This window comes from Drosophila sechellia, chromosome 3L, assembly GCF_004382195.2.
Source record: "Drosophila sechellia strain sech25 chromosome 3L, ASM438219v1, whole genome shotgun sequence".
NCBI classification, from domain to species: Eukaryota; Metazoa; Arthropoda; class Insecta; order Diptera; family Drosophilidae; genus Drosophila; species Drosophila sechellia.
This window is the reverse complement of record NC_045951.1, coordinates 3,718,287-3,739,778: the sequence shown is the minus strand read 5'-3', so window position 1 is coordinate 3,739,778 and position 21,492 is coordinate 3,718,287. Positions and strand designations below refer to the sequence as shown.

The 21,492-nt window shown below is 39.4% G+C and overlaps 2 protein-coding genes across 16 annotated transcripts in view; both read left to right on the top strand.

Moving 5' to 3' along the window:
• The window catches only part of LOC6610654 (protein nutcracker), a 91,655-nt gene that overhangs the window by 46,479 nt on the left and 23,684 nt on the right, over nt 1-21,492 (top strand). For 2 of the 15 annotated variants that reach the window (XM_032719444.1, XM_032719443.1), the window contains exon 2: nt 3,083-3,930. The exons of 11 other annotated variants lie outside the window; for them this stretch is intronic. In XM_032719444.1, coding sequence (XP_032575335.1) covers nt 3,894-3,930 — 37 coding nt within the window. In that variant the 5' untranslated portion in view covers nt 3,083-3,893. Of the gene's footprint in view, nt 1-3,082; nt 3,931-19,020; nt 20,184-21,492 lie in introns of those variants that run through there. 2 more of the 15 variants (XM_032719439.1, XM_032719440.1) reach the window with 2 other exon arrangements.
• Nucleotides 3,940-14,859, top strand: LOC116801227 (pickpocket protein 28). The gene is made up of 3 exons (XM_032719445.1): nt 3,940-8,100; nt 8,161-8,343; nt 8,416-14,859. The coding sequence occupies exons 1-3, from the start codon at nt 7,134-7,136 to the stop codon at nt 8,532-8,534; spliced, it is 1,269 nt and encodes a 422-aa protein (XP_032575336.1). The 5' UTR covers nt 3,940-7,133; the 3' UTR covers nt 8,535-14,859.

Below are 21,492 nucleotides of genomic sequence, written 5' to 3'. Positions count from 1 at the left end.
ACTAAGCATATTTATAAAAGAAAACTGATAGATTATCAGGTTATATATTTGCTATTAGCAAGCAAATGTAAGTGAAATCGCATGGGAAAGAAAGAGACACAAGTTATGATACAATGTTTGTTAAGTAAACCAGATATACAATTTATGATAAAATATTTGCTTAGCGAGTGCTATATAATTTATTATATAATATTTGCTTTTGCCATTCCCACCCATCACCGCATTTTAATCTAATAAAGATCTCATTCTTGGTTCCCCAAATTGAAATCTCATTAAAGCCGCATAGGGCAAGATAAGGAATGTATATGTATTTGTATATATCATCTAAATTGAGTCAGCCAGATAATGCAATTAGTTGGGGCCAATGGCAATGGTGTGGAGTTTTCCACTGTCTTGCCTCAGAAACCGACTACATTCTTTATCTCAGCAGGTCATTTATATTATTCTCGTTTCATTTCTCGCAGATTGCACCAACTTACTCATCAAGGGTGTTTGAAGAATGGTGCGGTTGTGATAAGCCGTAGATTCTTGAAAACGGTTTGAAGGCAATCAGAAAGAGCTTGATTAGTTGTTTGTAAGCAATCACCTACTTTACAATTCGTTGAACTTAATGTTCATAACTAAGCATAAATATAGGTTGAGTATTGGATTTTACTGCACAATTGAGTTAAAATTTTCCAGGCTTTCCACCTGTATCTTTCTTGCCTTATTTGCTTTGGCATACCGGCTCATTAGTTGAGGTCACCTGATGAATGAATTCATTTCAATTTGTTTACCCTCCCAGCGGACCGGCAACATCTCTCCATTATAATGTAAATTAATGTGGAAAGTAGCCAGCGCTTAATCGATTTTCATTCACAGCTGTGTTTTGTTTGTATGCGAATTTAATTTGGCTAATTAAAATCCAGAACAAACAGCAGGGTGCAAAGTCAATAGCCCAATCGGGATGACCAAATAGAGACGTGCTACGTCTAACCACCACTCCCATTTTTATACATGTGTATATTCTTTTTTTTTTTGGTTGCATGTCCGACGCTCGTAATTCCGGCATGTGGATATCCGGTTCCTGTTCACCAGACAACCAACACATGCAAATGACTCAACAGGGTTCGCCTTTCCATTTTCCGTTTTCACGGCATTATTTTAGAGGTTTTCCTGCGTTGAATTTTACTTCTCCAGCGGCAGGGTGGTCGATCTACTTGGGCCTCGGCTAATTTGTTGTTCAAACTTATATTTCTCGGGATATATACACAAGTATTTCCAACGCCTCGACCCTCGAGCTCATTAATTAGGAAATTCTTTTCGCCGTTTTCCCGATTTATTGTTTTCGCATTCCCCAGTGTAAACATATTGCCAAAGGCAGAGCCAAAGAGCAAATGGGCGAAAAACAAACCGAGCAGCACACAAAAATCTTTCAGTTTTTCATTTTTCATTTCACGTTCATACACTACCATTTTTTGAAGGGTCCTGCAACTTTCACGAGTAACAGGTTCAGCTTTTAAGAACTTCAGATGCAAAGAAAAATCCTACAAAAATCTTGTATGCTTTAAAGTAGATAAGACTGATATTTCTTCCCCCTTAAATTGCAAGGGCATTTAAAATTCGTTATCCCACCTCTGATATCACTTCCTCCACTTGCTACTCATCTCGCCATCTTCGCTCCAGCGATGGCAACAATTTCGAGATACATTTTTAAAGGCGCCATAAAAGTCGAATGATGACAATGTCAATGTCTTGCCCCGTCCCCCTCGAAATTGTTCACCTCTGGAAGCGCGGGGCATGTGCTACTGACCTCCAGCCGGGGCCATAAAATCCACACTGCGACAGCTGCGGGAGATGGGGAGCGATATGGATATGGAAGAGATATTGGTACCGAATGTGGGCGCCATCAATTATAATTCTCGCGCGCAAAAAATTCACTTTTATGGTGGCGTATACTTGATGTGATGTTCGTCTGTTGATTTCCCATGTTTGTTTCGCTTTGCTGCTGGTCTGTGTGTGTTTGTTTAAATTATGAACAATTGGCTAGCGAGAAATTTGTCTCACTGCAACTTCCGGTATTGTATTTCTGCCTTTTCGCGGTTCTTATTTGTTCTCAGAATCCCATTGAATAAGGTCCCATTACTCTCAGCTTGAATTCAATTAAAATTGGAATTTTTGCTGGTGGATTTTTGATCAATGCAGTCAGAGTTTTTCTTGTATATAAATGTATATGTACGTATGTATTTGTTTTTATTTTTTTCTTTCATTTCTGGCATCGTGGCCCGTGCCTGTCGCATTGGCTTTCGGATAATCTTTATCAATTTGGGCCACTGACAGTTTTCTCAGCTAGTGTTTTTGTTTGTGTCTGCCGCTTATTTATGGACAATGGGCTGCTTGTTTAAGCAAATATGGCCGCAATTCGGGCCAGTAGCTTTCGAGTGGGTAGCATTGCCCATTTGAAGTTCCAATGAAACTTAAACCATGTGTAAAATTGGTTGTGGGCGTTTTTGAGTGGCGCAAGTTGGTTGCGTAAAGTGTTTTCTTTTGGCATTTTTCAAATCGATTAAAATGTGTTTTTATTCGTGTTGTGATAATATGGGAAAGATTGCAGACAAATTAGCACAATTTATGCATTCAACAATACAAATTCAACTTAAGAAGATTTATGGATTGGATTACGGACTTGCCATATTATAAAGATAGAGTGATTAGAGTTGAATTCGTGATTAATGCTTAAGAATTCGCGTTTTGTGTTTAAGAAATGCAATATAAACTAATAAAGTTATATGAATGAATATACAAATGAATGGACTGAAATCATTGACATTGAATTTGCTGGGAATTTAATAACCAATTTTTTGCCGGCACTTTGACGCATTTTGTTTGATCTCCCTGCTAAAAATACATTTCCCGAGTAAATGCCCTCTTCCATGCGTCGCTTTCATCATACAGTCATTCAATTTATCAACCCTGAAAAATGTTCCCCAAACCGAAAACCGAAATACAAGCACAAAAAGCATTTACAGCTTCCTTAAATGTTTATGATTAATTTCGCATAATTATTAATAACAATTTTAATTGGTTCCTGCTGGCCTGTCAGAGATTCTCTTTTGTGATACTATAAATTAAAATACAACAAACACCAAACCACAACAACTGCACAATCACGTAAAATAAAGTATAAAATGCAAACGCACAACTGAACTGAAATTAAAAAAAAGAGCAACCAAAAGACGGGGAGGTATTAAGCAGCAACGAGTGAAATCATCGAAAATGAGTACATTTTCCACAATCATCGCACAAAGATAATTCCGAGAGCAGAGCACCAAATAAGGAAAAGCAATCAGAGAGGCAAGACAAAAAGCAAGCAACATAAGAAACCCAAACCAATTCTAAGTGATAATCAATATAAAAAGCGAAAACGTCAAGCGAAATCAAATCGAAAGGCTTTATTAGCTATAGACAACAACACCAATCAACTACAAAACACCAATCAACAACTAGCATATGTGATAAAGTCAAGTGTAAATCAAAGTTATTGTGTGCGTGCGTTAATAATGATGTACGGTGTGCAATAATAAATAAAAGTTTCATGGGGCTTATTGCATAAATTCCCGTTAACCGTTAAGAGTGATAAGGCCCGACGCTAAGGTCCCATAAACCCAGATTGCGTACTAAATAATACATGGCCGAGAAAACAGAGAGCGGCGAAAGATTAAGTGTATTCCCATAACTGCCATTTTCAACAACACACTTTTCCCGATGTCGTTCACCTTCCCAAGATCCGAACCTCAACAACACCAACCGAATCACCAATAACAACTACTCCAACAATCTTAAAAAATCGAAGGATTAGAAGTTAATTGAGAGGCAAGCGAATCAGCTTGAAGGGCGACATCAAAGCCACGCTGATGATGGGCTACATCATGGGTTGTGCTTGTTTCAAAGGTATGAAAATAATAGTATTGATACTTGTAAATAAGTCATTTGGAAATTTTTTATGTTCAACAGTTAATGTTGAACTTTATGTAAAACGAAAGAGTTTCTCCTCAATTAACTCTGTCATCTTTGTAAGTTTTTTGAAGTTTAGTTGAAAAGAAGATGAGTTATGAAAAGTTCTAGACTAATTTTAGGAAAAGTTTTTTAAAAGTTTTGTGCTAACTGTCAGATGCGCTTTCCACTAAATTCTGCTCAACCGTCAATCGTCAACCTGTCGCCGCCCACAATTTTCCTTCCGCTCATTAGGCGGCTCCCAAAGGAAAAGAAAAATCCCAGGCGGAAAGAAAGAATCGCAGGCTTGAGGCTTTTTCTATTTTGTCACGCTTTTCGGTTTTTCTCGCATCCTGCTGCACACGCAGTTTCGCATTTTTCTATGCAACGTCACCGACGACGTCACTAAAGCGGAAATGAGAGCCTGCGCTCTGCATCCTGCGCGCTCTTTATCCATTTTGACCTCTCTCTCTCTCTCTGTTAAGTTTTTCGTTCTTAACATTCACTTAACACCATTTTTATAGCAGCCCGATTATTTTGTTCTTTTTTTTTAATTTCGCATGGCCTTTTTTTCAGTGTATTTTTTTTTTGATTTTTTCTTACAGCTTTTTATGGTTTTTCAGCGGGTTTTGCTACTTTTTTGTTGTTGGTCTTTGTGTGTAAATTACTCGATAGCCTTTTTGAGTGCAACGTGATTTTGATGTTTCCTTTTGCAGTTTCCTTGTTGTTTTCACTTCTTGGTGCATGTTTGAAGACTTTTTGGGTCCTTGAGTTTGTTTATCTGGTTAGATTGGGATATGAAAGGTGTGTTAGGTAAACGAGGCGGTGGCTTCATTTGTTTAGGGGTTAAGTGCATTCTTTTGTTTACCTCTGTGGTTATTGCATTAGTCCTGATTGTCAGTCAAGCCCTCCATTAACCTTAATTTTGACGAACCTTGCAGTTATTTAAAGGTATCAATTATCTTAATAGAAATATGTCTATTTGAAACAATTAAAACATTTTTAATACCTTTTGTCTTTATCAAAAGGTCATAAATACCTGCCACTCACTTATGCGTGCCGAAATATTTAGTGTATTTCAACTTTATTTTTAACACCTGGAATTTGAGATTCCTTGTGCATGGTTAGCATTCTAGAACCATCTCGATTCGGGCATTTCCTGCGACCTGCGAGGGCAGCGAATGTCTTTGGGCACTTGGCAGGCTCCTTTGGCTCCTAGTGTTCCCCTTTTAGCCACTACTTTCTCCACCTTTATCCCTGTGGATTTTACCCTTAAGCTGTTCCTTGCTTTTGCATTCCATAAACCACAAAGTATGAGTAAGCACTTAACCCTTTCTTTGCACGCCGCTTTCTCTTACCCCTTTCTCCGCTCTCTCCCTCTCTCTATTTTGCTCTCTTGCATTCCTGACACGCATTGCAAGTCTAACCTTTCACATTTATGCGGTGCACACGCCCAGTTGCCGCCCCTTTTTCTGTTCCAGTTAGTTTTATTCAATTTTTGCGCTATTTTTACAGATGCAATTTTACAGCGGAAGCGAGGAAATCGAGACAACCATGGAGAAAGTTGGAGAGAGGGGTGGGGAATTCGAAAGAGGGGGCTCGAAGGGGTGAAGTGTGTGTGTGTGTGTGCGGAGAAAGGAGGCTGCCTAAGTGCTTCGCCCATTAAAGTATGCAATCATTTTGCGGTTAGTTGCCCTTGTCTTCCTGCCACTTGAATCACCCCTTCAACGCCACTCCTATCTTTTCCATTTTCCACTTTCCCTACACCCTTTTCCCTTTAGCAATTTTCGTGCCTTCGCAGCTGCATAAATTTCGCCGCTGGCATTTGCTTTTAACCAATTTGCTAATCCGTTCGCCACTTTCTTGACAGCATTAACAATTTTCACGGTTTGTTCACGGTTATTAACAACTTTATTATATATGGTAGCTAAATCTGCAATGCTTTCCACTTATTTAAAGACTCATGGACATGATTTCGTTTGGTTAAAATCATCTTAATTCATTGAACTTTTCAAAAAACATTTCGACAAAAAACTCATTTGATTTCTGACATTTGTGCCATATTTTTTGTTTTGCCTTTTTCTCTGGGCCAAGTTCATTCATAAACAAATTAGTGAAATTTCGTCTAGCTCTTTTTCTTCTTTTTCTAAGTCTACGCCCCCACAATTAAATCGAAAACACAACGTTCCCACCTTCCACAGTTCTACTCCTCCGATCTTAGAAAGAAAACCCGTAGAAGCTACGTATAAATAAATAAATAAACAAGCGTTTAATTGAACCGGAAATTATTGTGTGTGGGTTGTATGATTGCTTGTGTGTGTGTGAGTGTGGTTCTTATTGGAATTTGTTGTTCACTTTTATTTAGTTTTATCCCACAGATTTTGTTGTTTGTTCGCATTGCGTTTTAGTTCTCCAACTTGTTTGCCCAGTTGGTTTATCGTGGCTGGAAAGAGAGGGGTGTACTAGTTGTGAAAGAGAAGGAGACATGTGTGCCAGAGAAGATTTCTTGCTTTCGGGCAACAAAAACATATACACTCTTTTGATTAGTTCTATTCTTAGTTATGGTAACAAGTGCCACAGATTTAAGCTGACACAGGATTATGCAGTTAGGTTTTTGGAATATTTATCGTTTGACTTACGCTATAATCTTGTATTAGAATTTATACAATCAGTTTCTATGCTGTTATTTTAAGCTGATGATTAGGCTACCTACTATTCACTTAAAATAAACATGTCAAGAGCTTTACAGAGAATTCGGCAATCATCGTTTACATTAGAAATTGGGACTTCCCATCTGAATTCCATTAATATGCAACCCTTCACATTAGCGTGATGTTTTGAATTTCCTTTTATGGGTGTGTATCTGTTCTTGCACGTATCTGTGTGTCTGCTTAGTGTATCTTGCAGCACATTGTAGTAAATTATACTTGACAGTCGTTGCATGTTCGACTTGCGATACTCGACAGTTTCCACTTCCATTAATGGCTACTCAGCCACGCCTCCCACTTGTTGAATTAAATATAATTCGATGTTATTTATTTGACTTGAGAAATTCGAGTAGCTATCTTCGCTGGATAATCTGGTATCTCAACATCGTAATTACTCACTGAGAAGCTATAAAATATCCTGTGGACATCGAAATACAATTCAGTACCGCCAAAATGTCTCGCATTGTGACAGCTTTCAATAAAACGGTTGTCGAATATTTTCGAAAAACAAGTCTCAACGGCTTCGGCCTGCTGTATTTTATAAGAAAACGCAGAATTCAAAGAATATTCTGGTTTTTGTTTATTAGCTTTGGCATACTTTTCGCTAGTTATGCAGTGTTCTCAATGATTCTGGAATTCCTCAGCTACTCAACAATTGCAGATCTCTCGGAATTAAAAGTTTTGGAAGATGAAACACATTTTCCAGAGCTAAAAATATGTAGTGGTTATAAGTTTAGTCACAAGAATATGTTAGCTTCTGCTCATGACTTAGTTAATTCTCCAAAAAAATCGCTTGATTTCTGGCTACAAAAACTAGCATTGCTCTCTGGATACTTTGATCCTTTTTCTGTGAAAGAAGAGGATGTTGATGATATTAATTTTTTACTTGATATAAAGAATATTTCTTCCTTTTTACTTGGCTTAACACCAGCATGTGAATCTTTGATACTCAGGTGTAAGGTGAATAATATTCCTGCCAATTGCTCGAAGTTATTTACATTAAAAGCTTATAATGATGGAATTTGTTGTGCCTTAGGGAGAGGTAATCTAACTGGAGAACTCACCCTTTTTATGGATTCATCTCATATAGATGAATATCCTTTAAATGGAAATTTTCCTGGCTTTAGTTTACATGTTCCAAGTTGGCAGGGTAGAGTTAGTATCAACCCTGGCGAAATAGCAGCTGTGGAAATAGAAGTTATGGAACTTCAGGGAAATTCTCAATTAAACGAGTATGCCATAGAAAAGCGAGCTTGTTATTTTTCTCAAGAGGGTGAAAGTAGGGAAAAGTGCCTTCATGAGTGTAGAATAAAAGCCACGTTAATTAATTGCCAGTGTGTGCCGTATCCATTCGAGTTTAGAACGCAAAAGTTTGGGCATTGCACTTTGGAGAATATAACATGTCTGCAGTTGGTAGAAAGTGAGTTTCGAATTTCCTATAATTCCTCAAAGGTAATTAATTCTTATTAAAATAATCCAGGAAACTGGTCACCAGCTCAATGTCCGCAATGTTTGCCGCTCTGCAATCAACTGTTTTACAGATTGCACAAACAAATCCTTGGGCATTTGCATCCTTGGAGAAGTGAGTTGAATTTTAAATTTAAAACGCCACATCGACAGCTGTACAAAACAAATATACTCTATCATTGGTATCAAATGCTGTGTAAGTTTGTTTAACGTTTAACATAGATACACATGCCGAAATTACGTACATACATATTTATTTAACCAAAAGCAAACGTTGGCGGCGTTCTGGGCATTTGCATTGGCTGCTCCTTCATCAGTGGCTTCGAGCTGATTTACTTTCTGGTCTTTCGCCTGTGGTCCAACTATCTTCGACAGCCCGAGACTTAATTAAGTAAAATGTTGCGCATACGCCATGTGGGCAAATTTGTTGTGATTTATCTCGTTGACAACGTGCCAGCGACAGGGTCGCATTAATCTTGATGACTTGAATTGTAACTGAGGCGAAATAAACGAGTGAAAAAGAATGGGGAAACGAAAGGGTGGCACTTGGGAGCCGGATTGTGGGTGGGGCTTAGCTGGAGTGTGCCGATCATCAAGGTTAAGTGGTCTGCTGAGCCCCTTTTCATCGTCTCAGCTTGTTCGCCATTCGTCGCCTGGGGGGCCACTTGATGACTACTGAACGGCAACAAAAAGATTCACAAATATGTCTCTTCTTGTGTATATAAACTGGAAAAAATATGAAAACATTGAAATGCTCTCTAAAAAGAAAATCTTATGAAACACATCTATGGCAAGCCAAATGAATATAAAAAGCTGAGGAAGGTGCTAAATAGTGTGCATATTTAAATTTTAAATAAATTATCATTTCCACTTAATTTCTCTCAGTGATATTGTGCGAGTGTGAATACCTTTCTTAAGTGCACTTCAGCGTGCGTTTTACTGTATTGATTTTTTCCCAGCCAACTTGTCAACTTTTGAATAATAAAATTCTTGTTTCTTTCATTGCAGGTGAGTTTTCCCAAGAAAATTGTGCCCAGGTTTTCAATAGCGTAAGTTTTATAACGCTTAAGATTTGAATTTTCAAAAACATAGTTAACAGCACATGTTAATAAGCTGCTGAGTAACAGGTAAAAGCTTCGAAAGCTTCATAGAGTAGGAAAATCAGCTAAGAGCCGTTGCATTGCAAAAGCTTGATGGAAAGCTTTTACTTTGGGGTCGTCGGCTGTGTTTAATAAAGTGTATTTTTTATGGCGCTCTGCCGGTTATCACAAATCATGTTCAATCAATTGAAATGGTTAAATGGTTAAAAATTCAGGCCATGAATTATCAAAAATCTGACGCTGAAAAATGCAATCTAAGCATTGCAGTAAAATCTAGAAGCCGCACACACCCATTTAATGGCCTTCTGGGGGCAAAAAACCGTGAGCAAGGCGAACGTCTCCATTAATTTTAAAACCGCCAACTTATCAGGGCAGCGTCATGGTCCTAAGTGATTTCCCCGGCTCCGTTGATTTACGGGGGAAAAGTAGCAACGGATATCTGCTCTATATTACACACATAGAGCCACTAAACGCAAGGACATGCGATGCCGTGTCCTTCACCTTCCCATCGCCTCCGAAAAAAGAAAGGAAAAAATTTATACATAAATATCTCCGAGCGAAGGAACCTTCGGAATTCCTTTTAAAGTATTCCGTATGCGGCGGTGGCTTGTCCTGACATTATTATTTTTTATTTTCATTTTTTTTTACCAGCTGATGAGTTGTTGATCAAAGACATTCCAGGCTGGCTTTTCCGGCTAACGGTTTCGGGGAAAATTCAATTCGTGTCGCTTAATGTGTCACACTACAGTCACTTCGAGTAGTTTGAAGTAACAGGAACTAATTTGGGATATGGGTTATAAAGGGGATGTTCTAAAACTAGATATATTGGTTTCTAAAGAGGAATCGAATTATTGATGTTGGTATTAGTTGTCAAGATTTGACTTAAAGCATTAGGGTAATAGAAGCGTTTTCAAACACTTTCCCTATCTATCGTACAGTAACTGACCTTCATTCGAGTTAGCCAAAAAGATAACTTGAATAAAGAACTGAGCTTAAAATTAAAAATTTACGGTGTGCAAAACTTGTTTAATTTCTTGAGAAGTGGCCATTGTTACCATTAGCAGCATGTGCAAGCGAATTTCCAAAGGTCTGTGTGTTTGGGCAGACGAACAAAAGTTTTCGTTGCAAACTTGAAATGAAATTGGTTCAAATTAAACATTTCAAACAGCTTAAACTTGTCCCTCAAATTGCCTGCCATTGTTCGACGCCCGACAAACTCCGATCGGATGTGGGCCCAAGGACATTTAGGCATACCTAAACACAGTCGTCTTCCTTCCCCTTTTTTCTCAGCACAATCTGAATCCTGCATCGACGTGGACTCTGCCTTATTTGCATAATTCTAATATGGAACATTTTTGGCCATCAGCTCCCTCAACTGTCCACCTACACACACACACATGCACACGCATCCTGTGCTGGGAGATTTGCATAAATAAAAGCGTAGTTGTGCCTCCATGTCGTCCTTGTCAACGTAAATTACGGCCATTTGATTTCGGCAATTACAACGCATTTTTGTGCAACAATTTTCAGTAGACCACCTTGTTTCCCCCTTCCCCGCATGATTTATATGTCCTTTTTTGTGTCTGGAAGGACTGGACAATTTCAATTTAAGCTGCTCTCACTCAGCTTCGACATGTTGTGTGTTTTCCAAGTTAATTATGGGCTTATCCTTGGACTTGTCTGCAGTCGAGTATATTTATTGTCGCTGTCGTCTGTCTGCAGGATTTCCTCTGTGATTTTTTCGCTTTTGTTCGCCATTGTTCGCGGATATTTTCCTGCAACCGAGTCGCAGCAATTTGGCACTCGTCCCAAAAACAAAAAAGGTAGACAACCTTGGCCATGAGCAGGACTTTCTATTTATCTATTTAGCCAAGCCAAGTTGCCGACTTGTTTTTCGGTCTATTTGCATTTTGCGGGCGGAAAATGAGAACGAAAATGATTATCATTTGTTTTCGTTAAGTTGGCTAAAACCAAGCTGTCCAGAGCCAACAAGTTGTGGCAGCTCATAAAAATGAATTACGTCCGCCGGCCCCAAGGATTCTGTAGTTTATCTAAGCTATTCCTCCTGCCTTTTCTAGGACTTTTCCAAGATTTCCTGGGATCAGTTTTGCGCAGGGGCGTTATTCATATGTGAGAGAGCATATGAGACAGTTTTGTTGTGGCTTTAAAGGAATGCGAATTGAATTTGCTTTTGTAAATTTATGTATGACTAAGCCCGCATAATATGCGCCTGATTTAAAAGCCACACGAAATGGGGTATGTACAGCATATGTATTTACATATTTTCCTCATCAATTTATACTGTTGCGGAAGTTAAAACATGGTCAAACTATAAATATTAATAACAAATACCAAATTTAATTACAAGCGGGAACATTTTAGAAACATTTTTTCATCCTGCCTAATACACTCTCATTATTTTTCAAATGAAATATTCCAAGTAGCTTGCAAATTTCAAATGCTCCTTGGGCTAACGACTATAATCGCTTCGTTCGATTACGAAAAATAATTCAAAATAATTTGTATTGATTTTGCTGGAGAGTCCTTCCCGATTTGTTCCCTAACGACTATTTTGCCTGCATAAATGCGTCCTTTGCGATTTACATGATTTGCTCTGCCGACTTTCCAATCCGCTTTTCCGGCTTTCCCTCATTGTGTAAGTCCCGCAGTCTTATGCAAATGCTTCTGGGTGGGAGGACGAGTCCCCTCAATCGAGGAGTAGGCGGCATCCCTGTCGTCCTGGCCGTTCAATCAAAGTTGACATTGCCTGGCGGGAACATCCTGGATCCAGGACTCGGGATTCATCCCTGTCATTGTCATTCGTTGTGTCGAGTGTGGGCGCTTTAAAGCGATTTTATTTATGCAACGGCATGTGCTCACTGAGCTCAGTTCTTAACCGAGTTTGGCATGCAAATTTTGCACGTGCCCTCGTCTCTGTGTGCATTTAATTATTAAAATTTAATTTGGCCAATTCTCTGGCTGCTTCTGCCGCTTCTTTCCAACCCAAAAATCAAGCTGTGGAAACCACTCTAAAATTGGGGACACCGTTCCAGTTCCTTTGCCTACGGAGCAAACAACCTGTTTGCATCCTCGAAAGGAAAAAAGAAATATAAATTATGGCCCGGAATAGTTTTTTTTTAGAGCAGAATGGCACATCATTGTTATTCCTGTTGCTCTTCTCTTTTTGCTGATAAATTTTTGATAACTTGCGTCACTCGCATTTTTAATGCAAAAGGGAGCATTTTCATTGTCGAAAGAGAGCACGGGAAAATTTTAAGAGAGCCAAAAGCTTTTCGATTTTCCCAGCACGTGCCGTTTTGTCGGCAAAAAGCGAATTCAAGTTCAAGTCACACAACATTGAAAGCCAAGTTCACAGGCTCCAAGGCTCCCTCGCCCTCTCTCTTTCTATTCGTGTTGTGCTCTCTCTTTCCCTGACGCTGACTATGTATTTTTGTGATTATGTAAGCAATTTCTGTGTAGCGTTCTGCTATTTGTCCTTTATTGTTTTTTTTGCCTAAATAACTGCAGCGTTCCATTTAAAAATTTGTATAAATATTTCAAAAATCTAACTTTCTAACGAGGGGTCATTAAAAAATTAAAAAAAAGTTTTCCTTGCATTCCAATTTTGCATATGCCATCTGTTGAATAGTTTAAAGAGTTTATTAAATCAAGAATTTAAAAAAAAAAAAACAATAGCAAAGGTGTTTTCCAATATTTTAAAGCCGACCCAAACTACAATTTTTTTTAGCCAACAGTTGTTTATCTTCGTTGTCCTTATTTTTTTTTGCGGCCCAAAAATTTCAATTGCATTTTCTGCTATTTATTTTTCATTTTCCTTGGCATTTTGCTCGATGCTGGCAGCCGTCCTTTTTGTGATTCCTCACCAGATATCTGTTGTTTGTTGTGTTTTTCCTTTTGGCCTTCTTTTGGCCGCTTTTCCCCTTTACCCCTCTTGTCAATGAGCCCAACAAAGCGGAAGGACTCCCGCCGCCATAGTTTCCCCGTCTCTTTCTTTGTTCCAGCTGGCTGTCTCTTTCGGCCCACCTCTACCCGTCCCTTTCCCCGTTCTTGGCATTCATTGCGTGGCTGTCTCACATATCTCAGCTTCTAAAGCATAGATTGCCTGGCTGTAGCAGCCATAAACTCGTGTAAACTTGTGTTTTCTATACTAACTAGTTGACATTGGTTTGATTTGCCCATATTTTTGCGAATTGTGGCGCAGTCTTTTCCTTGTTGCGCATTCGAGATGAAGTCGGATTTTCCCCTCTGGGGACCTTCGACGTGGTCCTGGCCTTGATTAGCTTTCGGTTTCGCCCTGGAGATTCTGGGAATTTCAATTCAAATCACTTTGGCACTGGTTTATATTTAGACCCAATCTTTAACCTTGTGGGCACGGGCGCAGGCACACTTCCTTTTCCGCGTGTCACTATTGTGGATTGTGGGTTTTTGCCCCTCATAGCCAGATGACAATGATGGAGCCTGGCATTGATGGTGAAAGAACCAAAGGGACAGGGACGAGCAGAAGGACACTGCCAAGGACGCACCAGGAAACGAGTAAGGCGACGCTCATTGGCATCCAGTTATTACTTTGAAGTGTTTGCTCATCAACGCGAAAGTTATCTCTGCGTCACTTTTCCGCAACTTCCCTGTTTCCTGTTGAATCAAACTACGACTCAAATGCACCTGATAGCAAATTTTATATAAAATTGGAGCTATCTGATATCTCATAGTATACATTTAAAAAAGTAATGGAAAAATATCGATCATATGCATATGGTACATTATTTATTAAGATTATTAAGCACGATGATGATATATTTGGAAATATTAAATTCAACTTTAGTGTTTAATTCTTAATTGATGGACATGCCCTACAGTTAAGTCTATTTCGTTGCCTGTTAATGACTTGGACTTGGGCTCTTTTAATTTGCTGCTTGTCTACCGCATGCCATTCGGCATTAATTTGCTACAGCCTCCTTTTTTCCCGTACTTTTCACTTTCCGGCTCATTTTTGCCCTCTTTTACTTAATTACAATAATTCATCAACTTGTTTTCGTTCTATGGAAATCCAGCCACGCTTCATGTTGATTAAATTCATGGTCCCATTGTTTGCGCCTTTTTAAGAGATGGGGGGAAACTGGGGATACTAAATGCTGAAATTCTGTTACATTATTTGGTTTGGTTTATGGTTTTCCTTCGGTTGCATGTGCAACAGGCAAAGAGCAGCATAAGTATATGGCCCTGACCATGGCAACTGCAGCATTGACGCACACGAAAACCCCCTCGTTCTGCATTTTCCATTTTCCTTGCTGGCTAGCCGCAAAACTCCTGCCTGATGATTTCAATCAGACTGTGGGCGTGCATTAATGAAGGGGAAAATGGAAAAGGCAGCAAGGAAAATGGGGTGTGGGCAGGACAACAGGCTTCGAGCCGGGGCAACAAACATGGCATAAACAAAACACACGCACACACTGCCAGAATAATAGCCAATGAGAGCGGGAAAGAGAAAATGCAGCGCGCGTAGGAAAAGAGCTTTTCCTGGCCAAGAGAAAATGGCACAGCTTTTCCTGCTCTTGGCAGTGATGCTTACGTACATCTTCTCTAGCCTTTAAATTAAGGAGTAAGACTGTTATTATAAAATATTTTATTCTATTTCTTTAAAAATGTTTAACAAACTAATAGATAGATTAGACAAAATAAAAACTAAATATAATAGTTATATAATATTCTTTTCGTAGATATGAAATACATATTCCAATATTTAAATCCAACTAATTCTGATAAATTGCAACCATGATTTTCTGAATTTTTAAAGTGCCTTAAAAAGTTTGCTGTAGTTAGGTAACAGCTAAAATGATATATGGCTGCCAGGAAAGTTGGCCAACTTGCTTATTCCATAACTTTTGCATTGAAGTCAAGCTAAGTTTGAAACAATGGATTATGCAAACACCCATCTAAAACTGCAGTTTTATAACGAAACTTTGTCGCATCGGTTAAATTATGCAGTGGAAAAAGGATTGCAAGGAGGTGTCATTAATAATTGCTTTATGCAGCCATAATGTAGCTAATTGTCAGAGAGTGGCGGCTCTTTTGGCCAACTAAGAGAGTCCTGGATGATGGGCATTTCTGGTGGGTTCAACCACCAGGAAAGCTCTCTCTGCGCCGCTTATCAGTGGGTGATGCTGCTGCTCTGGTGGCTCGAATCTCCATGCTCGATTCTCGAAATTCTTGGGTGGTTGGACGACGACTTGTGTGGTTTTGGTCGCTGCTCGTCGCTCGTCGCTTTTCGCGCGGCGCTGCGATGTCATGAAAAACATTTGAACGGCTTCCGTGGGCCATCAGTTTGTTGGCAATTCTCGAGCCCGTCGGAACACAAAGAAAACACAACGATTTTCAGAAATATTTTCCGAAATTAGAAATCAATTCAAGAGCAAAAACCTCAACACAAAATCTCCTTCGACACTCAAGAATATAAAAGAGACACACAACAAATGTTTATCGGTCCAAAAGCCAAATAAATTGTGATGTGATACGAGGCGGATAATTAGCGCGTCTTTTGAGTTTTTCCCTAATTTTCTTGATATACCACCTTTCTGTTGTTATTGGGTAATCTTTTTATGTTCATGCGTTTTCCAATTTTTTATGAGCTGCTAAGCGTATTTATTGCCGAGTGTTTTGGGGTGTTTTGTGCGCGAAGTCAATTTAAAATTTTTATGCTTTCGCCATTTATGCGCGCCGTTTTTATGTGCTAAGAGAAATCAACAACAAAAGCATAAATAAATATTTTTGGCCGCGAATGAAATTGAAAATCGTGCACATACGGACAGTCGCGAAAATACATATTCACATTTGCCAACTAAGTGGATCCATTCATTTTGAAATTAAACAAATAGTGCATTGACATTGGCGCGCTGGCCCACAAAACACAAAGTCAAGGTGTTCTCTTGTTAACTCTTGTTATTGTTGACACTAAATGTTTATGTGCATTTAAATGTGCGTGTGGAAAATGCATTTTATTTGACGAATTTAAACGGAAATATTGCTGTTATTGTGTGTGCTTGCATAAAATGTACTATTGTAAGATTAAATTGAGTGAAAATAGTTGAAAGAGCTGATTCTTTTTTAATGCTCAATATAAAAAGCAAGTTATTAATTTGAATACAAGCAGCAGTGATGTTTTTGACCATCATTAGCGATTGAATTTACAGTAAATTAGACATGGATTAAATATGTTGTTCAGTAAATTAAAAAAGTATACGATAACCACAGCTTTTGTGATTTTATTTTAAAGAAAAGTAGAGATAAGAAGAGATAAATAAATTAATCTAGTAGATAGCCAATTAAGCCTATTTCACAGCTTACTATATCACTGGAATCTTAATTAATTGGTTGAATTACTGCAAATTGCAGTTTCTATTGCGCCTCCACTGTCTATTTTAATCCCATCAGCAGAAATTATTCAAACAATTGTAAGCAATTTGCCATATACAAAAGCAATGTTTCAGCCAAAGACGTATCAAACTTGAGCAAATATTTGAGAATCAGCTTCACACAAAACACACACCCAACCCGCCACGCCCATTGAAATAGCTATTATAAGTTTGATTTGCAACTAAGAAAGTAAATTGCCGAAATTTTCAATTCGATTGACGCCAAAGTAAACAAAACACAAACCACTCATTCAATTCACATGAGGATTTCCATAGATGGGAAAAGTTTGGCAATTAGAATGAGTAGGAGCTAAGCAGATTGGTAGATAAGGAGACAGAAGGCCAAGAGTAAATTGAAGTGGAAAATGTTTATACACCAACTTTGTCATTATCCATCCAGCAGCCGACCACTCAAATTATAATTTGCTGGCCTTAAGCCCAACTTTGGAGACTTTTAGCTCGTTATGTTGTGCCGTGCACAGGAAAAATAAATAGCTAAGTAAAAATATATTGAATATTGTTTTAAACAATATTAGCATTTATAAAATTTATTTTATAAATTCTGGCAGCCTTTCCAAATACCAAAATCAAATCAGTTTGAGATCAACATAATTTTCATTTTAGGTATTAATTATTAGGGCAGTGTATATTTTTGTATATTTTTAGTAAACAAAAAATACGCACCTGAGAGCGAAATTTGACCCGTGTATCTGCGGGATACATAAATAATAATACCCCGGGTTGGCGAAGACGGACCAGCTGGGTTAACTGAAGCAAACGGCCATCGATATGGATGCCATTTGCTGAAGTATCCTTGAGGGACGAGAACCAAAAGGAAGAAAATGTGGAGGGGCTAGCTAAGCAGGCTTATTTGCTGGGCTGCCCCTTCGAGTTTTCCACCACCCACGCCCATCGGGCTTACGTGACTTTTGTGCCATGTGCGAGTGGTCCTACCATAATTCTTCCATTTTCTGTGGATCTCAGGGTGCAAGTGAAATTAATGAAGCAGTTCATCCGACACTGAATTGATTGGCTTATTACGCTGGCAACTTGAGTTGAAATAGGAATTGGAATTTCACTTTCGCTTTCATTTATTCCCTGTCTTTTTGCAGACAACGACGATTTTTTTTCTATCCATAGGGATAAGTGAGGCGATGACAGGACATTTCTTTCGGCTTGCATGGCCCATTTGTCTCGCTGTTTCCCGCATTTTCCCCCATTTCTCCCAGGAGGCAAACATATGGAGAGCTTCTCATAATTGAATCCCCATCAAACCGCAAATAACATCAAAATTGCATTATTTGCTCTCGCCATTTGCCCACTCCTTTTTGTTTTCCGGTTCCCGACTCTTAATTGCGAAACATTTCCGATATTTCAGTCACGTTCGAGTGCTGCCAATATGCCAAGTCAATGCCACAATGCCACAATGGCTAAATACTCAATACCCGATACTCGGCATCAATGGCAACTTTTTGCCATCAGCCTGCCCCAACATTTCGGCTGCCATGCCATTAATTTTTGGCTTTCCTTTTTTTTTCAAATACACATTTACATAATACCACAAAGTTTGTGGTGGTGGATAAACCTCCCAAGTCATTTGTTTGATTAGCAATTTCAATGGGCGTGACAGAAACACTCAGAAGTCAAGCAGACGGAAAGAAGAAAAGCTCATAAAGAAGTTTCCGCTTGACGCGTAAAAAAGATTTCCCATCATTTACAATTAAAATATTTTACAGAAAAGCAAAAAATCGAAACTGAAACGGCAGTTACTAAGGCCAAAAAAAGATTTTGTTTCCTGCATCAAACTCTAACTACAAAAAAAAGATACTGCGATTTTAAAAATCTCTATAATTACACGGTTAACAAAAGCATGAAATTAAAGTCAACTACGCGGGTCGGTTGTTGTTTACAAAGGAATAAACCATAAACTATATACGTGACAAATATATATATTAACATCTGTATACAGACACTAAAAAGACAAGCGTTAAAGAGGCTTTCAAAACTACATTTAATGTGAACTTATTTTAAAACCATAAACCAATAAGCAACGTAAATATATACAAAGGCTTCAAGATTAAATCAAATGTGACAAAAGCGAATTAACAATTAGCCAACTGCTCAACCAAGTCAACTAAATAAATATTTGTTAATTAAATAAGCCAAAACCAACAAAAACAGCAACACTATACAAATAAAAGCAAACAAAGTTACAAAACGCCGCAATTGAAAGCTTCCATTTTGAACAGAGAAATATATATATATATATATAAAACACACATATAGCTAATATTTATGCAGCATATATGAAACTATAAAACGTATATATAAAAGTTACTATTTTCTATAAATTTAATATAATTAATATACAAAGCTTATTCTGTACGTGTTGGAGACAAAAACAATATTTTAACTATTAAACAAAAGCAGAGCAAATTTCAATATAACCACCAAACATTCGACACTCAAGTACAGTATTTATTGGAGACAAAACAATATTTTAAACTCAATTGAATTGACAACTCACAAATGCTGCAATAAGAACTACACAACACTACAATAAAATATAAGCAAGTGACTGAGCAAATCTAGAGAAAATCACTCCACTTTGGTCACACAAATGCTGCAGTACCAGCAACCGCAACAGCAACAACAACAACAGCAACAGCTACTGCAACAGGAGCAGCACCAGCAACTGCAACAGCAACAGCAGCAGCATCAGCAGCTACTGCAGCAACAGCTGCCACAGCAGCGACGGCAAACGTACAAGGAATACTTGCAGCAGCATCAGCAGCAAAAGCAACAGCAACAGCTGCAGCAACAACAACAGAACAACCAGCCTGTGCGGATATTCCGCGTCCACTACATCCGCCTGAATTCAAAGGACGGCGTACCGTCCCTTAACCAGCAGGTCAATGGTTACCCCAATGGATCCCCGAATGGCTCCAAAATGAAGACCATAGCACCGAATATCCGCCGACGCCGGCGGTGCGATAAGCACCATTTGGAGCTCTACTGCAATGAGACCACCACGCCGCCCACAAATGTGCCCACAAATACCAGTGGCAACAGTAGCGGCAGCAGCAGTAATCAGTTGAAGCCCGGCGGCCTGAGGATTCGGGAATGCATTACTGCACCCAGTACGGCGGCCAGTTCGCCGGTGGACGAGCACATGTGCATCCCGGCACCACCCATCACACCGCCGCCGGCCTTCCTCACCGAGGGCTACAAACGGTCGAGCACTTCGGTCTCCACTTCGGCTTTGCCCAGTGCCACCAGCAGCCAGGAGACCCAGACGCAGAGCCAGAGCCAGAGCAGTACCCAAACCCGGACCCACAACCAGAATCACATGCAGTGTATGAAACCGAACTTGATACGCCAGCAGAAGCCATTTCCCGTAGTTGCCAAGCCACTGGGTCCGCAGAAGCCCAGGACGACGGCCACCATTGCGGTCACGTTGAACAGCGGCTCCAACAAGCCACGTGCCACGGTCAAGAGGAGTTTAGGTGAGCCTCCTACACTGGCAGAAACTGGGCTAGTAATAAGATGGGAAATTCATTTGGAGGGAGCTACCGTGCTTTGCTAATAAACTTGTTTAAAGGTGTGTCTGTACATCTTATATCAGTTCTGATCAGATAGATTCTTATATCCCCCAAGATACTGGTTTGGGGTCATTTTAATATCAACATTTCTTCCTCTGCTGACGTTGGTCAGGAGCAGGGATCGTCTTGAATTCCCAAACACAAACCCACTCAATGCCTGCGATGAAACATTGCCCTAGACATTGCAGCGTTTTATGGCGATGGTCATAAAGTGTGTTATATGTGAAAGTGGGCGGCTGGCTGGACGTGTGAGTGGGTTCGAGAATGATGGGCGTGGTCAGCCATAAAGAGGAGTCACGAAATTGCAGCTGCGTCCAGCTGGCGAAATGAATTCCCGACGACGAATGGGTGGTTGGGTTCGTTTGGCTGGGGGGCGATTAGGCTTAAGCCTGCAACTTTATTGAAAACTTTTATGGCCAACAGAAGCTGTGCGCTTTTTATATCTATTTTAACGGAGAGACAAAAAGCTTAAAGTGTCGATCAGGAGCGCTGCATTTGATAGTTTGTGGAGGGTCCTAAAAAGTGGCTTTAAAACTTTAGCTGGGAATATAGAGTGTGCTTCAATTCAAATGCAGCTTGAATACAATTTTGTAATGAAATAAGTTGTGCTTAATACATGTCGTTCATGTGGAACATTTTATGCAATCAACTTTATGAATTCATTTCAAGTTAATTAAATGCAATTAAACTGGAAATGCACTCATTTTATTCACGCAGAAATCTCTTATTGCCAATCAACGTTTTGCCGTGGCAAATATTAACAGCCACTTGTGTCCGTCGCACATATATTTGCCCGATTCTGCGTGTAACGAACCCCCTTATTGCCAGACTGACTGATTTATTCAAGTGTGTTTGTGGGTCTGCGGCTCCCTTTTGCGAATGATACTCAATGAGGCCATTGAGGTCGATATGCAAATGTTGAACTTCTGCGAGGAAGCAGGCACGGGCGGGGTCCTTCTGGCCGTAAGAAAGTGTCAATAAAAATAAGTTTCAATGCAATTGCCGCCTGTGAGGAGGGATATATTCCGATCCTTCGGCTTGGGTCCAAGCTACCATCATACCTACCTCCCTCCATTTTGATTGCATTTGCTGGCAGCCAAGAATTGCATATTGAGCCGGGCAAAGTTGCCCTGCAGGCAGATGAAAACGAGAATTGCATATTGTGTAGGTGCAATGGGGGGTTTTGGGAAATGCCATCCGGCTTTTGCCAAGA

Bases quoted from the DNA above. Each gene is read 5' to 3' on its own strand.
- LOC116801227 (XM_032719445.1), top strand. From the start codon at position 7,134: ATGTCTCGCATTGTGACAGCTTTCAATAAAACGGTTGTCGAATATTTT. The intron at 8,101-8,160 runs GTGAGTTTCGAA...AAAATAATCCAG, and splicing joins ATGTCTGCAGTTGGTAGAAA to GAAACTGGTCACCAGCTCAA. The intron at 8,344-8,415 runs GTAAGTTTGTTT...TTTAACCAAAAG, and splicing joins TCATTGGTATCAAATGCTGT to CAAACGTTGGCGGCGTTCTG.